This window comes from Tupaia chinensis, unplaced genomic scaffold (genome assembly GCF_000334495.1).
Source record: "Tupaia chinensis unplaced genomic scaffold, TupChi_1.0 Scaffold139612_1, whole genome shotgun sequence".
NCBI classification, from domain to species: domain Eukaryota; kingdom Metazoa; phylum Chordata; class Mammalia; order Scandentia; family Tupaiidae; genus Tupaia; species Tupaia belangeri.
This window is the reverse complement of record NW_006199495.1, coordinates 1680791-1700948: the sequence shown is the minus strand read 5'-3', so window position 1 is coordinate 1700948 and position 20158 is coordinate 1680791. Positions and strand designations below refer to the sequence as shown.

The 20158-nt window shown below is 34.6% G+C and overlaps 1 protein-coding gene across 1 annotated transcript in view; it reads left to right on the top strand.

Moving 5' to 3' along the window:
* NCAM2 (neural cell adhesion molecule 2) overlaps positions 1 to 20158 on the top strand; it is a 602380-nt gene that overhangs the window by 434362 nt on the left and 147860 nt on the right. Inside the window, exons 11-12 of the mRNA XM_006162056.3 lie at positions 9012 to 9199; positions 14370 to 14466. Of these exons, the coding sequence (XP_006162118.1) occupies positions 9012 to 9199; positions 14370 to 14466 (285 nt within the window). The remainder of the gene's footprint in view (positions 1 to 9011; positions 9200 to 14369; positions 14467 to 20158) is intronic.

The window sequence follows — 20158 nt, the reverse complement described above, 5'->3', positions numbered from 1 at the left end:
GGCCATGTCATAATTCTTCTCCTTCATTCTCTTCCTGGGATTTTGGGCACCCATGCACAACGCCAATGTGATTTGTTAAGCCACCAGGTCAGGGACTCGAACCACAGTCTGCCATTTGGGAGTCTAGCACCGTCACCATCCTGACACTTGCTGGTCCCCTTCAATAAATATTTTTACATTAGAAAGATTTATTCATCATAGCAGACACTCATTTTATATCAGTGATCAAAATCTTGACTTATGCCCTTGACTTTTACACTAAGCATAAAACATTTAAGCTATAAAATCTTTAAAGATGTTGGCTTATTTAAAGACATAAACTTGTTCTACTGCCTGCAACTATTTAGGACAGAAACTGAGAAAAAGAGTGTAAACTGTGTAGTTTTTTTGTTCAGAAAACAAAAAGAAGAGAACCTTAGTAAAAAAGGCAAAATGGCTTTGATTGCTTACTTATATGTATTTTCTAATCCAATCTTTACATAGACCACCTGGAAATATTCGAAATACCACAGCACAGATACTATCAATTCTCATATTTTTATGACATTCTGTTCCTCTCTCAATCAGAAATTTGATTGAGATAAAAATCTTGTTAAAATGTATTTCAGAGATTCTAGTGATGAAAATTTTTGAGAAGTTCTAGGAAATAGACTTGAGAGGATGAATCTTAAAAATAGACAAACAAGCACCGAACAAATAAAAACAAGTATTTTGTGTAACTACTGAACTTTATTGCTACAACTTGACACTTAATTAGCTGTAGCAGCCAGAAATATAAAATCTTATCATTTGCAACTTGCTATAGTTTTCTCTCTTTCCAAAGATTCGGATAATTGAATTCAATTTGTTGGACTGTTTTCCAGAACTGAAATACATTCACTTTTGGTGGCCAGGCTGGTCTAGACTACAGCGTACCTGTAGCAGTACTAAACCCAATAGCATAGGAATAAATAACTTGCCCCAGGAAACCGGTTCCTACCAAGACTATGAGTTTCCTAGTTCAAGCTGCTGTAATAAAACAATCCATCCTGGTGGTTTAAGCAACATACATTTATTTCTCACAGCTCTGGATGTCAGAAGTCCAAGATCAGGATACTGCAGGGTCAGGCTGTTGGTGAGGACCTTCTTGTTACGTGAATTTTCACTGGCACAGACACACCTGCGCACATCTCCAGCCACTTCGTTTTTGTGTTGATATTAATCCCTGTTTGAGCTTCCATCTTCATGATCTCACAAAAATCTAACAGCCTTTCAAAGATCCCACCTTCAAATACCATCGCATTGGGGATCAGGGTTTCAATACCTAATTTTTGGGGAATACAAAGAGTCTATAGCAGCAAATTTTGGAGATTTGACAGGGAAGCTGCCTGGCAGATAGAACTAGTGTGAAATTTAACAGGGGAAAGCTGCCCACTGATATCACACTGTGCCAAGGCTTCATTGACTATATATATATATTTTAAATTATCTTAAAGCTTCTAAAAGATATGCAAAACCTTGTCGCAGATGAATTGTTGCCCTTGTCTTCCTGCTCTTTCCTAGGATATGGCACCAGTGTACCTATGCTATTGGGTTTAGTACTGCTGCAGGTACACTGTAGTCTAGACCAGCATGGCCACCAAAAGTGAACGTATTTCAGTTCTGGAAAACAGTCCAACAAATTGAAATCAATTATCCAAATCTTTGTGGCCATAAGTCCTTAAATCCTTTGCATTCTGTCATCCACTGTCAGCAGAGCAGAGGCAGGGACAAGTTCTTCCCAATACTACCTATGTGTTGTCGATACCTAGCTCCTGATTTAAGCCATTTTATATAGTATGTGATGATTAAAACTAGAGAACAGTTTTCTAATACATTAGGCTTTACTAAAATAATATATAACCCCAACTTCAGTGCCTCAGGGGAGTAGGGTATCAGTTTGCACTGTTAGAGTTATCTGGAGAGGTCATGGGTTCATTTCCTAATTGACCTGAACATACAGGTGCATCTGTGGGCTTGCCCGTGATTCTAGCTAGTTGGAAGGCTGGGAGTTATGGTGAGTGATCAGTACATGATGAGACCCCAGGCGGAGCCATGGTTTCTCTTTCTTCTCAGACATTAAGTTATTTGAATTACCCAAGCTTCAATTTACTGATTTGTAAAGAAGAGGTGGATCTGAATCCTTAATCCTTTAGGAATTTAGGCATACTGAGGTTAAGATTTTAGATCTATTTTTTTCAACAAAATTAATCAGGCATACCATATACATACACCAAACACTTCTTTATGTTTGCGGCATATAGAATTGAATCAAACAAGCAAAACATCTGCCTTCCTGGACCTCAGAAAGTAAAACCAATAATAAACAAAATAATGTAGCAAAACATACTATGGGTAACAATAAAGAAAAAGAGATAAGAAGGGAAAAAACTGAGCAGTGATGTGAGATACATCAATTAGTATTACCATAATAATTATGCATAATAAACACTCCAAAACTCAGTGTCATAAAACAATAATGTTAATGTCAACTGGAATCAGCTATCCCAGGTTGGTTTTGAATGAAGAGCTCAGTTTTGTGCAATAATGTTTGACTCCGTTGCTTTGGGTTCAATAACAATTAAAACCATGCTGAAGAGGCAGCAGGAAAAGCCATGTTATGAAATTGGCAGAAGTACAAGAGAGTAGGCCCAACAATGGAAATAAATTTCAAGTGTTTATGTGCATCACTTTAAAAATGTCAAGTGGCTAAGTCAAATGTTGACAACAACTCACTAAAGGAATGCATTTCTTTTTTTTTTTTTTGGAGAAGTTTTTGCTATAGGGTGCATGTGCTCGCCAGAGAGAGACAGACAGAAAGCGAGAAATCACCTCCCAGGGAGGATGGCCACACTGTAATCCCCTCTCTTCCATTCAACTCTTGGGATCTTGGGCATGCACGCACATGTGCCCGGCGTGAGTTTAAGCCACCGGGTCCGGGATGTGAACCGCATTCAATTATGTGGGAGTCCAGCGGCATAGCCATTACGCTAACTGCTGGTCCCTAGAGGAATGCATTTCTCTTCCATGGCAGACCTTTGGAGTGAATGTTTACTAAATAATATCATCTATATCAGTTTTTTTTTCAGGGAGCATAATTTTTTTCTTTGTATTATTATTTTATGTATGATTAAAGGAAGAGAAGATATTTTGACAAGAGAAAGACTAATAGTGGTAGAGAGGTAAATCATTTACCTTCTGTATAACCAAACTCTTCTAATAGCAGTTGCAATTGTATGATTAATAATAATTAAATTTGCAAGAAACAAAGTGTGTGCTAAGATGTCACATATAGGTATCCTTAAAATAAATGACTCTATGATTCAAGAGTTATAAAATAAGCTGAGATATATGCATAACTTGACTGTTCAAATTTAGTACAAAAATGCACATCCAGTGTTGTGGTTAATTGGTAATAAGCATAGATCTAATTTAGTATTCTATGTAGCCATTAGAATTCCCACGGTACATGGACTGAATCCAGTTAATTGCCATAGCTGATTCTGCATATGACTGAACATACAGTAGAACTGGATCTATGAAATCATTAATTGAATTATCCTCTCAATGTGCCAAAGGATATATTAGTTTTTACTCCCTTGATAGTTTGCCTCAGCATAAATCAAATGAGAAAATTCAAATGACTGAAAAAAAGAGACAAAGTGTTTCAGATATTTTTAAAAGTGTGCAGTAATTCTTAGGTTAAGGAGTTAGCGACTTCATAAAACAGGCTGTAGGATCTAAGACTATGTATTACAATAGAAATAACAATGGATTAGAATACCAACTCTGTGACTTTAGAAGAATCCAACAAATATGAGTTACTTTTCTCCTCTTTTAAATGGGGTGATAATATCTAGAATACATACTTATCCTGGGTTTTCATGGATTTATTTACTGAGTGTATACTGAATGTCCAAAATAAATTCAAGTTCTGTATAGAACAGTGAGGAGAGCTACATTGTCCGTGGTCTCACAAGACTTAGGACTTAAGAAGGGAGGTGGAACACATGCAGCTATTTCAGAATGAAATATATGCAAAAGCGATTGACTAGGTGGTACAAGGGCCAAAAGCAGGAAAGGTTAGAGTGGTTAGGGTTAAAGGACTATAGTAACCTAAGTAAGAGACAAGGTCACAGCACAGTTCATGTAAAGCTTTGTAAACCATTCTGAAAGTTTGGATATAATGTCTGTGAATAGGTTCTCTTGGAAGATTTTAACCAGGATTATAGCTTTATTTCAAAGTAGAAACTGGTAGGTCAGTAAGCCAGTAGGACTTTGTAAAATGTATGAGAGAGTAATTTGGATCTGGAGGGTAATGGAGATGTCAATGTTGTTTCTATATATTGTTTTCAAATGGTGAGGAACAAATGACAAAGCTTTTTAGATAGATCAACCTACACATAGTAAAATAACTATCGCTATTATGTGTGGTTCATAAATTTAAATATTAGAAATAAATGAAAAGTGTACAGCACAGAGTATGGTGGCTGGAAGACATGAAGACAGTCCATTGTGGTGTGTAAATACTTTGGAGAGTTTTCAAGACAGATTTGCTGAAAACCTAATACTGTTTTAGGACAGTACACACTATATTACCGAAATGATTTTGAATTTATTTTAATTGATAATAAATCTTTTCCTTTATAATACCTTTTCAATTTGATTTTGAAAATGAGTAGTATACAGTGAGTTGGTGTAGTGAGTGTGCCTGATTCTATTAATCACGACCTAGTGGAAATTCAGGTCACAGATTTTGCATGTCAGTTCCCAAAGCTTGTGTTACATTTTGTTGTGAACTTAGGCCTACTCACGGGCAGGCAGAATTCAGGAAGTCTGACCAGCACTTGGCAAGAAGTAAGACTGTACCAACCACGAAAAAATCAAGAATTAGAAAAAAAAAATGTCATTGTTTGAGGGGGTATGACAAGAGGAAGTGGAAAGTTTTCATTATGCCGATATCCAACTCAAGGAATCTCACACGGTGAGAGATGCCGTGATGAAGGCAAGCTGTATGCTCAGCTCCAAGTCTCAGCAATAAGCAAGCAAGCAAACAAAACAAGAGGAGGGCGCATTTTTCCAAACAGGTTAAACTGGATACCAAGGCTGAAGGCAGACTTAAATCTCCCTTTGGTGTCTCCTACCTAGTTCAGACATGCTTGACTTGGATGAAACTTGTCCTGACAGCAATTTTGAGGAAGGTGACAGATTCAGATCCTGGGATTGATGACTAATTCTTGTGATTCCAGCAACAGGAACACAGAGATTCAGTCAAAGTCAAGATTAAGGATTGTTTAAATGTTCGCACTCAGCCTTCTGCCTAGACAGCTGCATTTAATCTATTCTAAGTAATTTTTCTTTAGGGACGACTTCCTTTTTGATTAAAGCTAAGAGAATACAGTTTCTTGCCTTTAAAATTCTATATTTAGATGACTTCCTTATTGTAATGTTCCCCCTTTTACTCTCAGCAGTAATGCATACATTTTTATTAATCATATAATCACTAAATGGAAGACTTGAGAGACTAAATATAATCTATAATGTTTGGTTGTTGTAGGTTTTTCTTGTAGTAGGGCATGTGTGCTCACTGGATAGAGATAGAGAAGAAAAGTGAGAAATCACCTGAGGGGGCTGGGCCATACCACAGATCCCTCCTCCCCTATCCCCTTCTCAGAATTTTGGTCACACACAAACACACACACACACACACGACACACACACACACACACACACACATGCCTGGCATGTTTTCAAGTCACTGTATATGAGACTTGAACTATGTAGTTGGCCATGTAAGATCCAGTCACTTTAACTTCCAAGCTACCTGTTGTCCTTATAATCAATACTTTTTTTTTGGAGAGGTTTTTGCTATAGGGCACGTGCGCTCACCAGACAGACAGAAGGAGACATAGAGACAGAAAGTGAGAAATCACCCCCCAGGGGGGATTGGCCACGCCACAATCCCTTCTCCTCCATTCTCCTCTCGGGATCTTGGGCACACACACACATGCACCTGGCGTGAGTTTAAAGCCCCTGGTCTGGGACGCGAACCACAGTCGACTACATGGGGGTCCAGCGACATAGCCATTACACTAACTGCTGGTCCCCCTATTATCAATAATTTTAACCAACAATGACCACTACATTATTTTCCCTCATGTATTGTCTGTTTAACTTATGAAAATATTTAATTTATAAAAGTAATATTTACCAATTTTTTTTCTCCTTTAGAAGAAACTTTTGATATAGGGGACATTCACTTTTCAGAGAGAAAGGAGAGACAGAGAGACAGAAAGTGAGAAATTACCCCCCCAAGGGATTTGACCATGCTGCAATCCCTTCTTCTCCATTCTCCTCTTCTGATTTTGGGCACACGCACACACGTTGGCATGAGTTTTAAGCTACTGGATCTGGGACTCAAATTGTGGTCTACTATATGGGAATCCAGTGATGTAACCATTATGCCACCTGCTGTTCCCACCCCCAAAATTTATTTTTCAATTTTATTTATATACATGTATGCATATTAATAAATGTTTATGTTTATGGTAAACTATACTTCGCACAAACATGAAATAATTAACATTAACTCAAAAAGTTTATAAAATTCTTGGGACCAGCAGTTAGCATAATGGCTATGTCAGCGGACTCCCATGTAGTCAACTGCGGTTCGAGTCCCGGACCCAGTGGCTTAAAACTCACGCCAGGCTGTATGCATGTGTGCCCAAGATCCCGAGAGGAGAATGGAGGAATAGGGATTGTGGTGTGGCCATCCCCTCAGGGGTGATTTCTCACTTTCTGTCTCTCTGCCTCTGTCTGTTTTGTGAGCGCACATGCCCAATGGCAAAAACCTCTCCCCACACACACAAAAAAAGTTTATAAAATTCTTGGCACAACAAATGCCACTTTTGGGTCAGCTGGGAGTGTAATGATTAAGAACATCAAGATTCCAAGTGACCAATAGTGCAATTTGAGCACTGAACCCACTGACTTGAAAAACGGACCACGTGCATATGTGTGAGATAAATTAGAGGAGAAGGTATTGTAGCATAACTGTTCCAGATGTGGAGGCTGATTTTCTCTCTCTCTCTCTCTCTCTCCCTCCTCTCCACTCCCCAGCAAGCACACATGCCCTTTGGCAACAACTAAAAAAAAGTCATCTTTTGTTTGATCTAATGCCTCTCCTTATATGGAAAATTTACTTATTATATATTTAAAAATTTTATCCTAACTCAGGTTTTCTGTCATAAAAGACTTCACAGTTAAGGAATTGAAAAATCACTTTTTGAATTTAATCCTATAAAGAAAAAGTCCTTAATCTTATAAAGAAAAATTTATAAAGTCCAAACTAATACACAGAGGCTCAAAATCACAACATTGCTACTTGAGAGAGTTGGAACTCAAATCTAATTAAAAAAAAAAAAGACAACCCCCCCCACAAAAAAAAACTATGTTATTTCCATTGTAATAATTTACTCATAAGCAGGGACTACAAAACCCAGCCATGTGGGATATGGTTGCCCTAATCACCAGACTAAGAGGGAAGTTGAGACACAAAGATTTTTGCTTGGTGTTATACTACTAGGTCATAGTTGTGAAGTCGATAAGACTAAAAACTATATCTGTATATTCACGGTTAGGTTTTTTCTAAATAAAGTGATATACTATATTGTGTGTTTTTCCTAATTATTATTATTATAGAGTTCTAATATAGATCCCCCAAATTAACAAGGAATCATAGGAACTCATCAATTTTTAAATGAATTATTAATTATAATTGACTTAATTTTTCCAGTTCAATAAAATTGAAAATGTGGACACATTAGAAAAAATCATTAAACTATGATGTTGCCATTTCAACTTAGACTTCACACCTGCTTCTAAAAATATTTTATCAAATAAATTATTATGACTAAGATAAGATCAAAATCAAATGATGCAAGAACCATTGATATCATTAAGTTTTAATGACATTATGTTTGACATGGCATGTCAAACCCTGTTCGGGATAGTGCTCTCTTTCTCTTGTTCATGGAAGAAATAAACTTAAAACAATAAAAAAAACGAAATAAGTTTATGTGAATGAGACATTTACATGACATGTATTTTTGTGAGTTTTGATGGCACATAAAGTCTTGCTGTTAATGTGGGATATTACAGAAATAGTTCTACCTATGTAAAAATTTTTAAACAATTGGGAACCAGCAGTTAGCGTAATGGCTATGTTGCTGGACTCCCATGTAGTTGACCGTGGTTGGCGTCCCAGACTCGATGACTTAAAACTCACACCGGGTGCATGTGCGTGCATGCCCAAGATCCCGAGAGGAGAATGGAGGAGAAGGGATTGCGGCATGACCATCCCCACTGGGGGGGGATTTCCGCTTTCTGTCTCTATGCCTCTCTCTGTCTGTCTGGCGAGCGCATGCGCCCTATAGCGAAAACCTCTCCAAAAAAAAAAAAAAAAAAATTTAAACAATAGATATTTTTGTCAGATTATTAATAGTAAATTTAGTTCAGTTTTGTTTAAGTAATTGGCTAGGTTGAATGTTTTTATATTAATGATATTGAAATTATATGCTGAGGGGATCAAATGATAAAACATGCTCTGTGAAGCAGTCCCATAAGGGAAGGTTCTTGGTTCAAGTCTGGAACCTCCCTGAGAATACTGGGCATTTGCTTGCCCATGATCCCAAGGTGACTGGGATGGAGATGAAGCATGGAATGTCAAATCCTGTTTAGGGTAGTGTTCTCTTTCTCTTGTTCGTGGAAGGAATAAATAAACTTAAAACAATTTAAAAAATGAAATAAGGTTATGTGATGAAACATTTGCATGACTTGTATTTTTGTGAGTTTTGATGGCACATATTAAATAGTTGAAATTAGAACTATTACGGCTTCTTTTTGTACTCAAGTGTTACTATTGTTTACAGTAATTAATAGATAATTTATCTTAAATATAAGGTCTATACATGTTTGATTATAATGTTTTCCAGATGCTCCCAAATTCATATCAAATCAAACAATTTATTATTCTTGGGAAGGAAATCCAATCAATATAAGTTGTGATGTGAAATCAAATCCACCAGCATCAATCCACTGGAGAAGAGAGAAATTGGTCTTACCAGCTAAAAATACCACCAATATAAAGACATACAGTGCAGGAAGGAAGATGATATTAGAGGTAAGTTTTCATGGATGCATCAATGCATTTTATTATTTTACAATTACTTACGATTTTAGAATATTTGTAAATATAGTCATATACAAATATGTGTTTGAGACCAGCAGGTGGAGTGGTCATTAAGGTACTGGATTCACACCTTGCCAACCACCATCAGACCTGGCAGCTTGAAAATCATGCTAGGTGTATATGTGGGCATGCCCAAAATCCAGAGAGGAGAAAGAAGAGATTGCAGTGTGGCCATCCCCTCAGGGGTTGAGTTCTCACTTTCCCTCTCTCCGTGTCTCTCTGTGTCTCTCTCTGGAAAGCACATGCACCTTTATGCCAAAAACCTAATAGCTATCCTTATCTATCTATCTGTCTATCTATCTATCTATCTATCTATCTATCTATCTATCTATCTATCATCTATCTATCTATCATCTATCTATCTATCATCTATCTATCATCTATCTATCTATCTATCATCTATCTATCTATGTATCTATCATCTATCTATCATCTATCTATCTATTGTCTGTCTATTATCTATCGTCTATCTATCATCTATCTATCTACCTATCTATCATCTATCTATCATCTATCTATATCTATCTATCTCTGTATCATCTATATCCTTATCTATGTTGAATGCATACATGTTTATATGTGTGTGTATCTTATATTTATTTATTTCAATATCAATTTGAAGTATCTGGATCATGGTCCATTAATGATATATCTCGGTATTAAATTACATACAAATACAAATGTATAGCAAAGCAATTATTTTCCTGAATTTACTTTAGAAAAAAAAAAACAAGTATGTCCCATAGAAAAACATAGGGAGAGGAAGTTAATGATTTGGCTGTTATTGAGGGCCAAAAGTTCAGGATCAGTGTTGATGTTTTTGTAGAGTCTATGCTTATAACTCAATATTCATCAAACTGGCTTATTTAAATGCTGTCTGCTGGATATATATTTACTATTCCTGTCTAAGTTCCTAAATACACCAAATTTATATGTTCACTGTCTAACTTTATTTTATGTCTAAGATTAAGATTTCAGATCATTGTTTCTAAATTGCCAAGGGACTAGACTTTAAAAACGGTTCAAATAGAATGCCTTTGCGTTATTCATTGCAGATTGTGTATTCTTGTATGTGTACAGTAGTAACCAGTTTGCACAACTCTGTGAAAATGATCATCAGCCTTCTGATTTATGATGCTATTAGAACAGATGGAGATCTCCATGTGACCTTAGTGAGCTGAAAAACTGCTACATGTTTTTCCACTAATTTAGTTTAGGAAAATTAGAAGAAATACATGTTTTAGAAAAAACACTTGATGTTCAAACTGCATTAACTTAAGGTCTTATCATTGGTGCCAGACTATTTATTTTACCTAGTAATTGAACTTATTCAAATGTTTGGGTGATAGAATAATTTGGCCACTGCATTCCCAAATATTTGGAGATCGGACTGTTCAGTAATTAAGCCATGTTGTCCAAACCTATTGCAACTTAAATCAGTATCTTTGAAATTGTTTCAGAACTCACTATTGGTAGATTGACAAGATTTTAATTTTACATAAACATTTGAACAGATTTAAACAAAATTTGAAGTTCTTTTACCTTAGTAAAGCTGAGGTTATATTTATCTTCGGTTTCGAGTAGTGTATGATTCTTCTTGGCTGCAGTGATAAAGTATCATAGACTGGATGACTTAACCAAAATAAATTTATTTTCTCAGTTGTGGAGGCTTTAAGTTTAAGACCACAGTGCCAACAGGATAGGTATCTGGAGAGGAATGTTTTGTTCATTTGTGGATGACCACCTTTCTGCTTTGTCTCCATGTACCCTTTGCTATGTGTCACAGAGAAAGAGAAAGAGAACGTTGGTATCTATTCCTTTTTTTTTCTTTAGCCTTTATTCTTTGTTTTTATTTTATTTTGTTTTTGCTCTAGGATGTGTGTGATCCCTAGAGAAAGATAGAAATAGAGAGGGAGAGAGAGAAAGTGAGAAATCACCCCCAGGAAGGATGACTATACCACAATTGATTTTCCTCTCAGAAATTTGGGCATTTATGCACGCGCAGCCAAAGCGATTTTCAGGTCACCTGGTTCAGGACTCAAACAGCTACGTGGAATCCATTCTTAACCTCCATGACACTTACTGGTCCTCTATTACTCTTTTTATAAGGACGCATATCCTATTGAATAGGTCCCACCTTACAGCTTCATTTAACCTTCATTTGTAGCTCGCTTACCAAGTACTGAAGCTAGGTTTTAATATATAAATTTTGAGGGGACACAGTTCAGTCCATAACTGGAAGATTTAAGTATGAAATGTTATTTAAGTATGAAATAGCAGATTAATGTCTAATTTCTGCTTCACTTCATCTTGACATTTTTGAATTTCTGGGATGACTCATAATTCGCCATAGTTAATGTCAAGAAATACTTTAAACACATGACATTTCAATATTAGATTTATATAAAGATCTCACTGCGCTATTTAAACTTTTGCGAAATTGTCGTTCCTACCCACCCAAAAGTGAAGATAACATTTGCTTACTTTACACATAGTGAGGTGACTTGTTGCTCAAAGCATAGACTTTTTACATGTGTACCTGTTTTCAACACTAAATTTAAATTCTGAATAAAAACTACAGATTTGTAAGTAACCCAACCTGAAAAAAAATTAATAAAAAGCAACAAGTGTCATTGTTACTTTCAAATTAGTACCATATGCTGGGATAATAGTTATTGTTTTGTTTAATACTTTTAATAGTTGCATGCATGCTAATTACTAAGAACATAAGATACAGAAAAAATATAGTTTTCACTTAAAACAAATTGGTTAGTAATATATTAATTTAATTTATTTTAAGTTTTATTTTGATTAAATACATAGATATTTTTTCAAACTTTTAAATCTATGAATTTTAAAATATAACCAAATAATTTGCTAGTAATTTTGGACTGATAACTGCATCTTTAAAATTCACCTTTTTTTTTTTCAATCTTAGTATCACCTTTGACGATAGTGCGAATTTTCAATATACGGATAAAAATTAACTACAGGAAGTTTCATAGACTGATTGGAGTGAATTTCTTTTTAAGATCATCTGTGTCATTGTATCTTATCCTAATTAAGAATGCTGATTGCTAAATAATTGCTTTTTACCAGGGCATATATAGGAAAGAAAGCAGTTGTTTGAAGATTTAGGAAAATGACTAGCAGGCTTCTTTATTGACATTGTACTCTCAGGTTATATTTTTATATTCAAAACTATATTTGTTGATCTATTATATCCTGTGAAGACATAGCATCATAAATTGCCTTGAATTTATTTTAACTTCATATTTCAACATAAATAAATGGTTTATGAGTAGATGTTCTTAGTACTTCCTGGATAAACATCAGCAATTATTTGCACATTTTTAATATTTAAATAGTTTTCAAATTAAGGCTTTATAGTATACCTCTGGTTTTGTCTTATATTTTCATGAAAAGATATAACATTTCATTGTGTTGCATTTGAATGTAAAATCAGTGTTGGATTTGCATGTAAAATCAGTGTTGGATTTTAGTTTCATATTGCTCTTCTAGAATACACCAACATGCTTCAGGGCACACGATTTGGCCAGGTTATATCTAAAACTATATTTCTAAATGTTTAAATCTGTGCAATACTGGATATGTTTTGTATTTATTAAAAATAAATGAATTACTTACAAGAGCTGTAAAGGATTATCTGTTGATAGCTAAATTCAAGAAACCAAAAAAAAAAAGGAACTTTTGCAAAAATAATATCAATATAAATGGTTATATTTAAATGATTAATCATCAGGAACTGTGCAAGAGTCATAATTCTTTGTTATGACTCTCCTGTCTCTGCATTATATTGCCTTAGTAAATCTGTTCTTCCTTGTGGAAAATACAGATAACTGTCTTATATGCCTTACAAAAATACTTTTTAAAAATTTTTGTCAAATTTTCTCATTAGTAAAATGAGAATTAAATTATCCCAATTTATTAAATACTGTATTCAAGAAAAATTAACATTTGTATTGATTAGAAGTACTTTTATAAAAGCTGTTACAACTTTTACATCTTAAACACCTGATCGGTTTCTACATTGATACCTGACCAGGAAATGAAGGACACAGCTCTTTTGTACTTCTACAGAATTACCATCTTTAATAGACCTCAGAATTGCAATCTTAGTTAATAGCCTCCTATTACCCCAATATCATTTTTCAAAATCTCTTTTTGGGATAAAGTCGAAATTAACAGCAAATCTTGTTGTACACATAGACTCTCTTAATAATAGTTTCTGAGATTGAATATTATATCTATTACTATCATTTTATCTCTTTTCTGAATTGGTACTTCAGAATTTCTGTACATTGGAATGATGGGGTTAGTCTTAACATTCACCAACAGAATCCCTGAAGGTTAACTTAATTATGGATTTCAAATGTGTAAGGATTGAGGTCAGCTATTTTCCACCTAAAGTGAAAGAGAATAATAGGAATTTAATGGAAATGGAGGCAAGACACTATTATTAGATATCAAGAAAAAGTGCCTGTCTAAGGGCAACGTTTTCTTGCAAGAGACCTGCCTGGAAAGACTTTTAAAGAAGAATTGCTCATCCTTGGTTAGTAATTTACATTCAATAAACTAAATAAAGAGAGAGAAATCTCACATTTTTTGAGACTTTCTTAAACTTTAAATCACCCTAATCTGAGGCCGAAACACAGACAAAAGTATTAACAATGCTTTTAGTACTATATGCTTGCATCCAAATTCACATCTGCACTGATTGAAAACGGTCTGTTTGTAAAAATGTGTACTGCATCCTGAGCTAGATGCCAAAAAAGATGATATTTATCCACTTAAAGATCTAGTAGATAAATTATGATTCATCTAGTCCTTTAGATAGTGTAGTATAGGTGAATGGATTGCATCTTAAATTGATTTATATTATTTAATTAATGCTATCATGATACAGAAAATAGAGTTGTGGCAAGGTGCTGTGGGTGAATAACTGAACATGTGTGGAATGTGTGCAAATGGTAGTCACATTCCAGTCTAGTTTAAAACTCCTCTGATTTCATTCTAGAATTGTAACTTTTATTATTATATTAATTATCATGTTAATTATTTTTTATACTAATTATTTTAGATTGCACCTACATCTGACAATGACTTTGGACGATATAATTGCACAGCCACTAACCATATAGGAACGAGATTTCAAGAATATATTCTTGCTTTGGCTGGTACGTATGGCAATCATTTATGAAGTTTCACACAATATTTCTGTAAGTAAATTTTAAATTGATGAAATACAATGATATTAATCTAATTTTAAATGTTAACAAAGACTGTATTTTACATTTTTCATTATATGTATTTATTTATTTACATTGAATCACTGTGTATTATTACAGTATACCAAACGAATTTTCCCATCCTGAATACACTGTATATTGGTTCAATCAAAAACATTACTATACATATCATTAACAGATAATTTTGCATTTTTGTGTCCCATAAATATTTTTCTCCTTATTTTTTCCCCTTGATTCCCTCCCTCTCACCCTCCACCATTTCCCACCCTCTTCTCACACTGTTTCTAATATCCGGAGTTGTTCTCTAAGCCTTTACACCTTCCAATCTTTCCATTTCTGCCATAGAGTGCTGCCATTTGTTATACACTGACTGGGGACATACAGTGCCTCTCTTTCATGGCCTGGCTTGCTTTGCATAGCCGTAAATCTCCAATATTTGTCCAATTTCTATTGCATTTTAATAATACAGGTTACTATTCTAAAGAATGAGCCAGTGCTTAAAAACTTTGCATATTTGTATCTCACGGATGTACTGAGGACAGAGAAACAGGAGGTGGGGGGAGAAAGTACTCCTCTATAGGATGCCTTCATGGCTCAGTTCCTACTCCTCAATTGAGAAATTTCTCCACCCTGAGGATTTGGGGCACTCATCCATACACATGTACCTGACATGTTATCTTTTAAAACAACAAGGCTGGGACCAGCAGTTAGCGTAATGACTATGTCACTGGACTCCCACGTTTTTGACACTGGTTCACAACCCAGACCTGGTGGCTTAAAACTCGCACCGGGCACATGTGTGTGTGTGCCCAAGATCCCGAGAGGAGAATGGAGGAGAAGTGATTGCGGCGTGGCCATCCCTCCTGGGGAGTGATTTCTCGCGTTCTATCTCTCTATCTCTCTCTGTCTGTCTGGGGAGCGCACGCGCCCTATAGCAAAAAATCTCTAAAAAAATAAAAACAAGAACAAAAACAAAACCAACAAGGCTAAGTATCTAAGTACGGCTGGCCCTGTATGATCTGGCTTCTTTAACAACTAGGCTGTGGAGTGAAACCCAAGATTGATTTTAAATCCTGATTTTAATTTCTCCAACTTTATATGTGAGATATTGGTTAAAGAAGAAGGTAACATATGTCTTAAGGAATAAAGTTATATCTCAAGTAAATTAAGAATTTTGTCCCCTCCCCAAAAAACATTAAAAAATAGAAACACTCAGAGAAAATGAACTGTAATCTATTTTAAACTTCTAGATCTTTAAGTATAAACAATAAATATACTTAAAAGAAAAACAAAATTTTTTACATAATGTTTTGGAAATTTTTCATTTTGTATATATAAAAACATATATAAAAACATTCTAGAAATTTTTATAAGGTGAAATATATAGAAAAAATAACATTAAGAGTAAAAATTTATTTTAATGAGAAACCCAGCTATACATTTAGTTCTGCATATTTAGTTATATGTAAGCTTTTTATGTAAACTTTTTATAAATAAACATTACTGGATTTGATTTAAATTAACTTATACATATGAGATATATAAAAACATTCTAGAAATTTTTATAAGGTGAAATATATAGAAAAAATAACATTAAGAGTAAAAATTTATTTTAATGAGAAACCCAGCTATACATTTAGTTCTGCATATTTAGTTATATGTAAGCTTTTTATGTAAACTTTTTATAAATAAACATTACTGGATTTGATTTAAATTAACTTATACATATGAGAGTGTGTATATGTGTAATATAACATATATATTACTATATACAATAATATATATAATATGTATTAAAATGTAGAATTTTTTATATGTTTTACAACACTGAGTAAGATTATGAAAGTACATTTTTTTCATCTATAGTTTTTTTTTGTTTTTGTATATATCAAATGGAAAATGTGATTTAGAATCTTTTAATATTAAGTAATGGGGACCAGCAGGTGATGTGGTGGTTAAGGACATTCCCACATGGCAGACCATTGTTCAGGTCCCAAACCTGGTAGCTTGCTTTCTCACTTTCTCTCTCTCTCTCTGTGTCTCTCTCTGGTCAAATTAAAAATAAAAATGAATGAATAAATAAAGTTAAATAAATAATTCTTAAAAAAAAATAAAGAAGAAGAAGAAGAAGAAGGAAAGAATGAAACATACCAGGTGGTGCCCACAATCCCCAAATAAGTGAAAGATGGAGAAAAAGGGATTGTTGTGTGGTGATCCTGTCCCATGGAGGACACTTCCTCCTCTCCCTCTATTTATCACTCTCTGGCAAGCGTATTCACCCTCTAGAAAAAGAAAAGAAGGAAGAAAGGGAGAAAAGAGAGAGGGAGGGAGGAAAGAAGGGAGGGAGAGAGAGAGAAAGAGAGAATATATATACACACACACACACCGACACACACACACACACATATATATATATTCTTGAAAATAATATCACTATTTAGAAACATCATAAAGAAAATTTTAAAAAGTTTACCAAGTTTACATACCCTAGTTGTTATGCAACCTGGAAAGTCTGTTACTCTCCAATTCAAGGTTTAATGCAGTGCAGGAGGAGGTAGAGAAAAAACTTTTGTAGAAGAAAGTGAGGGAAGGAGGCAGGGAAGAAAAAACTAAAATAACTGGGAGTTAAGATAAGAGGAAGAGAAGGAGCAATGAATGAAGGAGGAAGGAAAGTAAACTAATATTTATTGTCTTATCATGAAGTCATTAGAAAAGTAATCGCAATGAAAATCGTAGAAAGTAGACTCTTTGCATTTAGGAATATGAATAAACCATTGGATAAGGAGTTAAATTATAGGAAAATCAAGTGTGCTAAGTCACTTTAAAATTCATTGATAATAAATTGAATTGATAAGAAAAGCAATGTATTAATAAGAAAAGCATTAAGTACTCATATTAATTGCAAACCATAGGAAATTAGACAAACTTCCTTGAAATTAGTATAAACTTTTAACAAATAACTAGATATAGGCTCAATATATGTATATATAATGGTTTTAATATTGATAAATTATTATATCCATCTTTAAAATAAAAGAATAATATAGTTTTCTGTTCCTTGCAGTATTATAGCCAGGCTTTATTTTTGTTACAGTAAAAGAGTATGTAAACCTGGAAAAATTTTGAAGCACATACTTTTCTATTGAAGTAATTTTTTAATCCCATTAAGTTTATATGAAATTTTTAATACTTGTGCACTTTTATATCTCAGAATACTTAGTGTAACATTTTTTATTGGAAAATATGTTTGGGGCTTATCCTTGTAATGAAGATAAATTAGCTGGATTCCCTCTGCCCAACAATTAAAAATTAGAAATTTTAATTTAACAGAATATTTTTTGAATTATCTTAAACACTACAATTCTCCTTATATTTTAAAGTTTATATAATTCTAAACTAGAATCTGTTTCCTAAAAAAAAATTCTATTGTTGGGATCAGCAGTTAGCATAATGGCTATGTCGCTGGACTCCCATGTAGCCAACTGCATTTCAAGTCCCGGACCTGGTGGCTAAAAAAACTCACACTGGGCGCGTGTGTGTGCGTACCCAAGATCCCGAGACAAGAATGGAGAAGAAGGGATTGCGACATGGCCATCCTCGCTGGGGGCGATTTCTCACTTTCTGTCTGTCTCTGTCTGGTAAGCACATGCGCCCTATAGCAAAAATCTCTCCAAAAATAAAAATTCTATTGAAATTTTAATAGAGATGAAATAAAGACTGAGCTTTTATGAGAAACATACATTACACACACACACACACACACACACACACACACACACGTAATTTATTGATGAAAGTCCTTTATTTAATACTAATATTTTGTACAACATATAATATTTCCTGCAGAATCCAAACACTTAGAATGTAATGTGATTTTTAAATAAAATACAAGCGCAATGTAGAAATTTAAATATATTAAAATACACATAAGTATCACAGTTTAATATTTCATTGGCCTGTTTGACCTAGTAAAAGGTCAAAATTATTTGACATATGGTAATTTACATTCTAACAGATTACTTTCAAAAGGCAATAAATCAGGAGCAAAATTTTAGCATGAAATTAGCTGCTATACAGTCAGTAAAAATTTTAAGGAAGATACACCTTTTTAACATTCTTGTTTCAAAGATCTTTTATTCTTTCCTCCTCTCTTCATTTCTCCAATTTTCTCTCTTGAACAATTAAGCCCTGTATCCAAGCAAGATAGGCACCTGTGTGGGGTGGGATGGAGCACAGCAGCAGCCTGGCATGGGGTGTTGGTGTCTGAGCCGGATGAATAGAATGGAGAGAGCTTCAAGGATACAATGCGGTATATTGGAATTAGGGTGAAAAGGGTGTCCGTGTGCCAAGACAGTAATAGCAGCCCAAGAAAGTAAAAGGGTACCACATGTCTGCACTCTATGGCAGAACTGGAAAGATTGGACAGTATGAAAGCATGGAGAGCAACTGTGGACACTACAGACGGTGTGGAGGGCAGCGGGCAATGTGTGTGGGGGGAATCAAGGGCTAAGAAAAAAAAAAAAAAAAAAACCTCTCAAGAAATGAGGGATTGTTTGTTGATGATAATGTGTATGGCGAAATCTTGCGCTGAACCAGTATGCTATGTATTCATGCTGGGAAAGTTCATTTTGTGTGTTGTAAAGATGTGTAGTGATTAAATATACTAATAATTTTTTTTTTTTAAAAAAAGGATACAGAGGAATAGATGGTTGATTCCTCTAAGGGAATTGATGACTTTAATGCATTTATTTAGTGAAATCGATAATAGTTATCTTACTTTTGGGGAAGAGTGCCCCATAGAGAAAGGGCAAGAAACTAAAATGATTCTAATGTTAATGATTGGTACTAGAGATTATTGATAGGAGTTTGGGTTTTAATGCATATAGATGAATGGACAGAAGCAAAGAGTAAAGGGGTGTGCATGTGTTTTGTGTGTGTGTGTTTGAGTGTGTGTGTGTGTGTGTGTGTGTTCAGGCATTTCTGTGAGGAGCTTCTGGGGCGATGGGGACAGATGCCATTTAGAGAACAATTTCTCGGCTACCTATATCTACTGGGAGGACTTGGGACCTGCAATGTCTCAATACCAAATAGCACATCCAGAAGCCAGATCTTGCTTTCTAATTATTATTCTTCACTAGAAGAAACCATGCTTCCTATAGAAAGATCTGATTACAGAACTGGGACAGAAAAAGTAAAATAACCTTGGGAGAACTTACAGTGCCAGAAAGTGAGCAATTTTTCTTCTTTAAAGGGAAATAGATATATCAAAAAGATTTATAAGCCAACTTGAACATCAATAATGGAGCCAACTTAATGTCAATAATGAGAACGTTAAACTTGGGTGTTACTAGAAAGAGGCATCAAGAAGAACACAGAGTACTGAACATTTCTGTCAAGCATGCATAGTCAATTAGAATCTAACATAGCAAATGTAACACCAATCCAAATTCAGGTGCCATCTACAAAATTACAAGCCCTCAAAGTGTCAAAGCTGAGAAAACCATGGGATGGTTAAGGAAAGTTCTCAGACTAAAGGGCTGAGAGACATGAGAAATAAATGTCATACTTGTTTCTAAACTGCATCCTTTTCTATAAAAGACTGCATCCTTTTCTTTTTTTT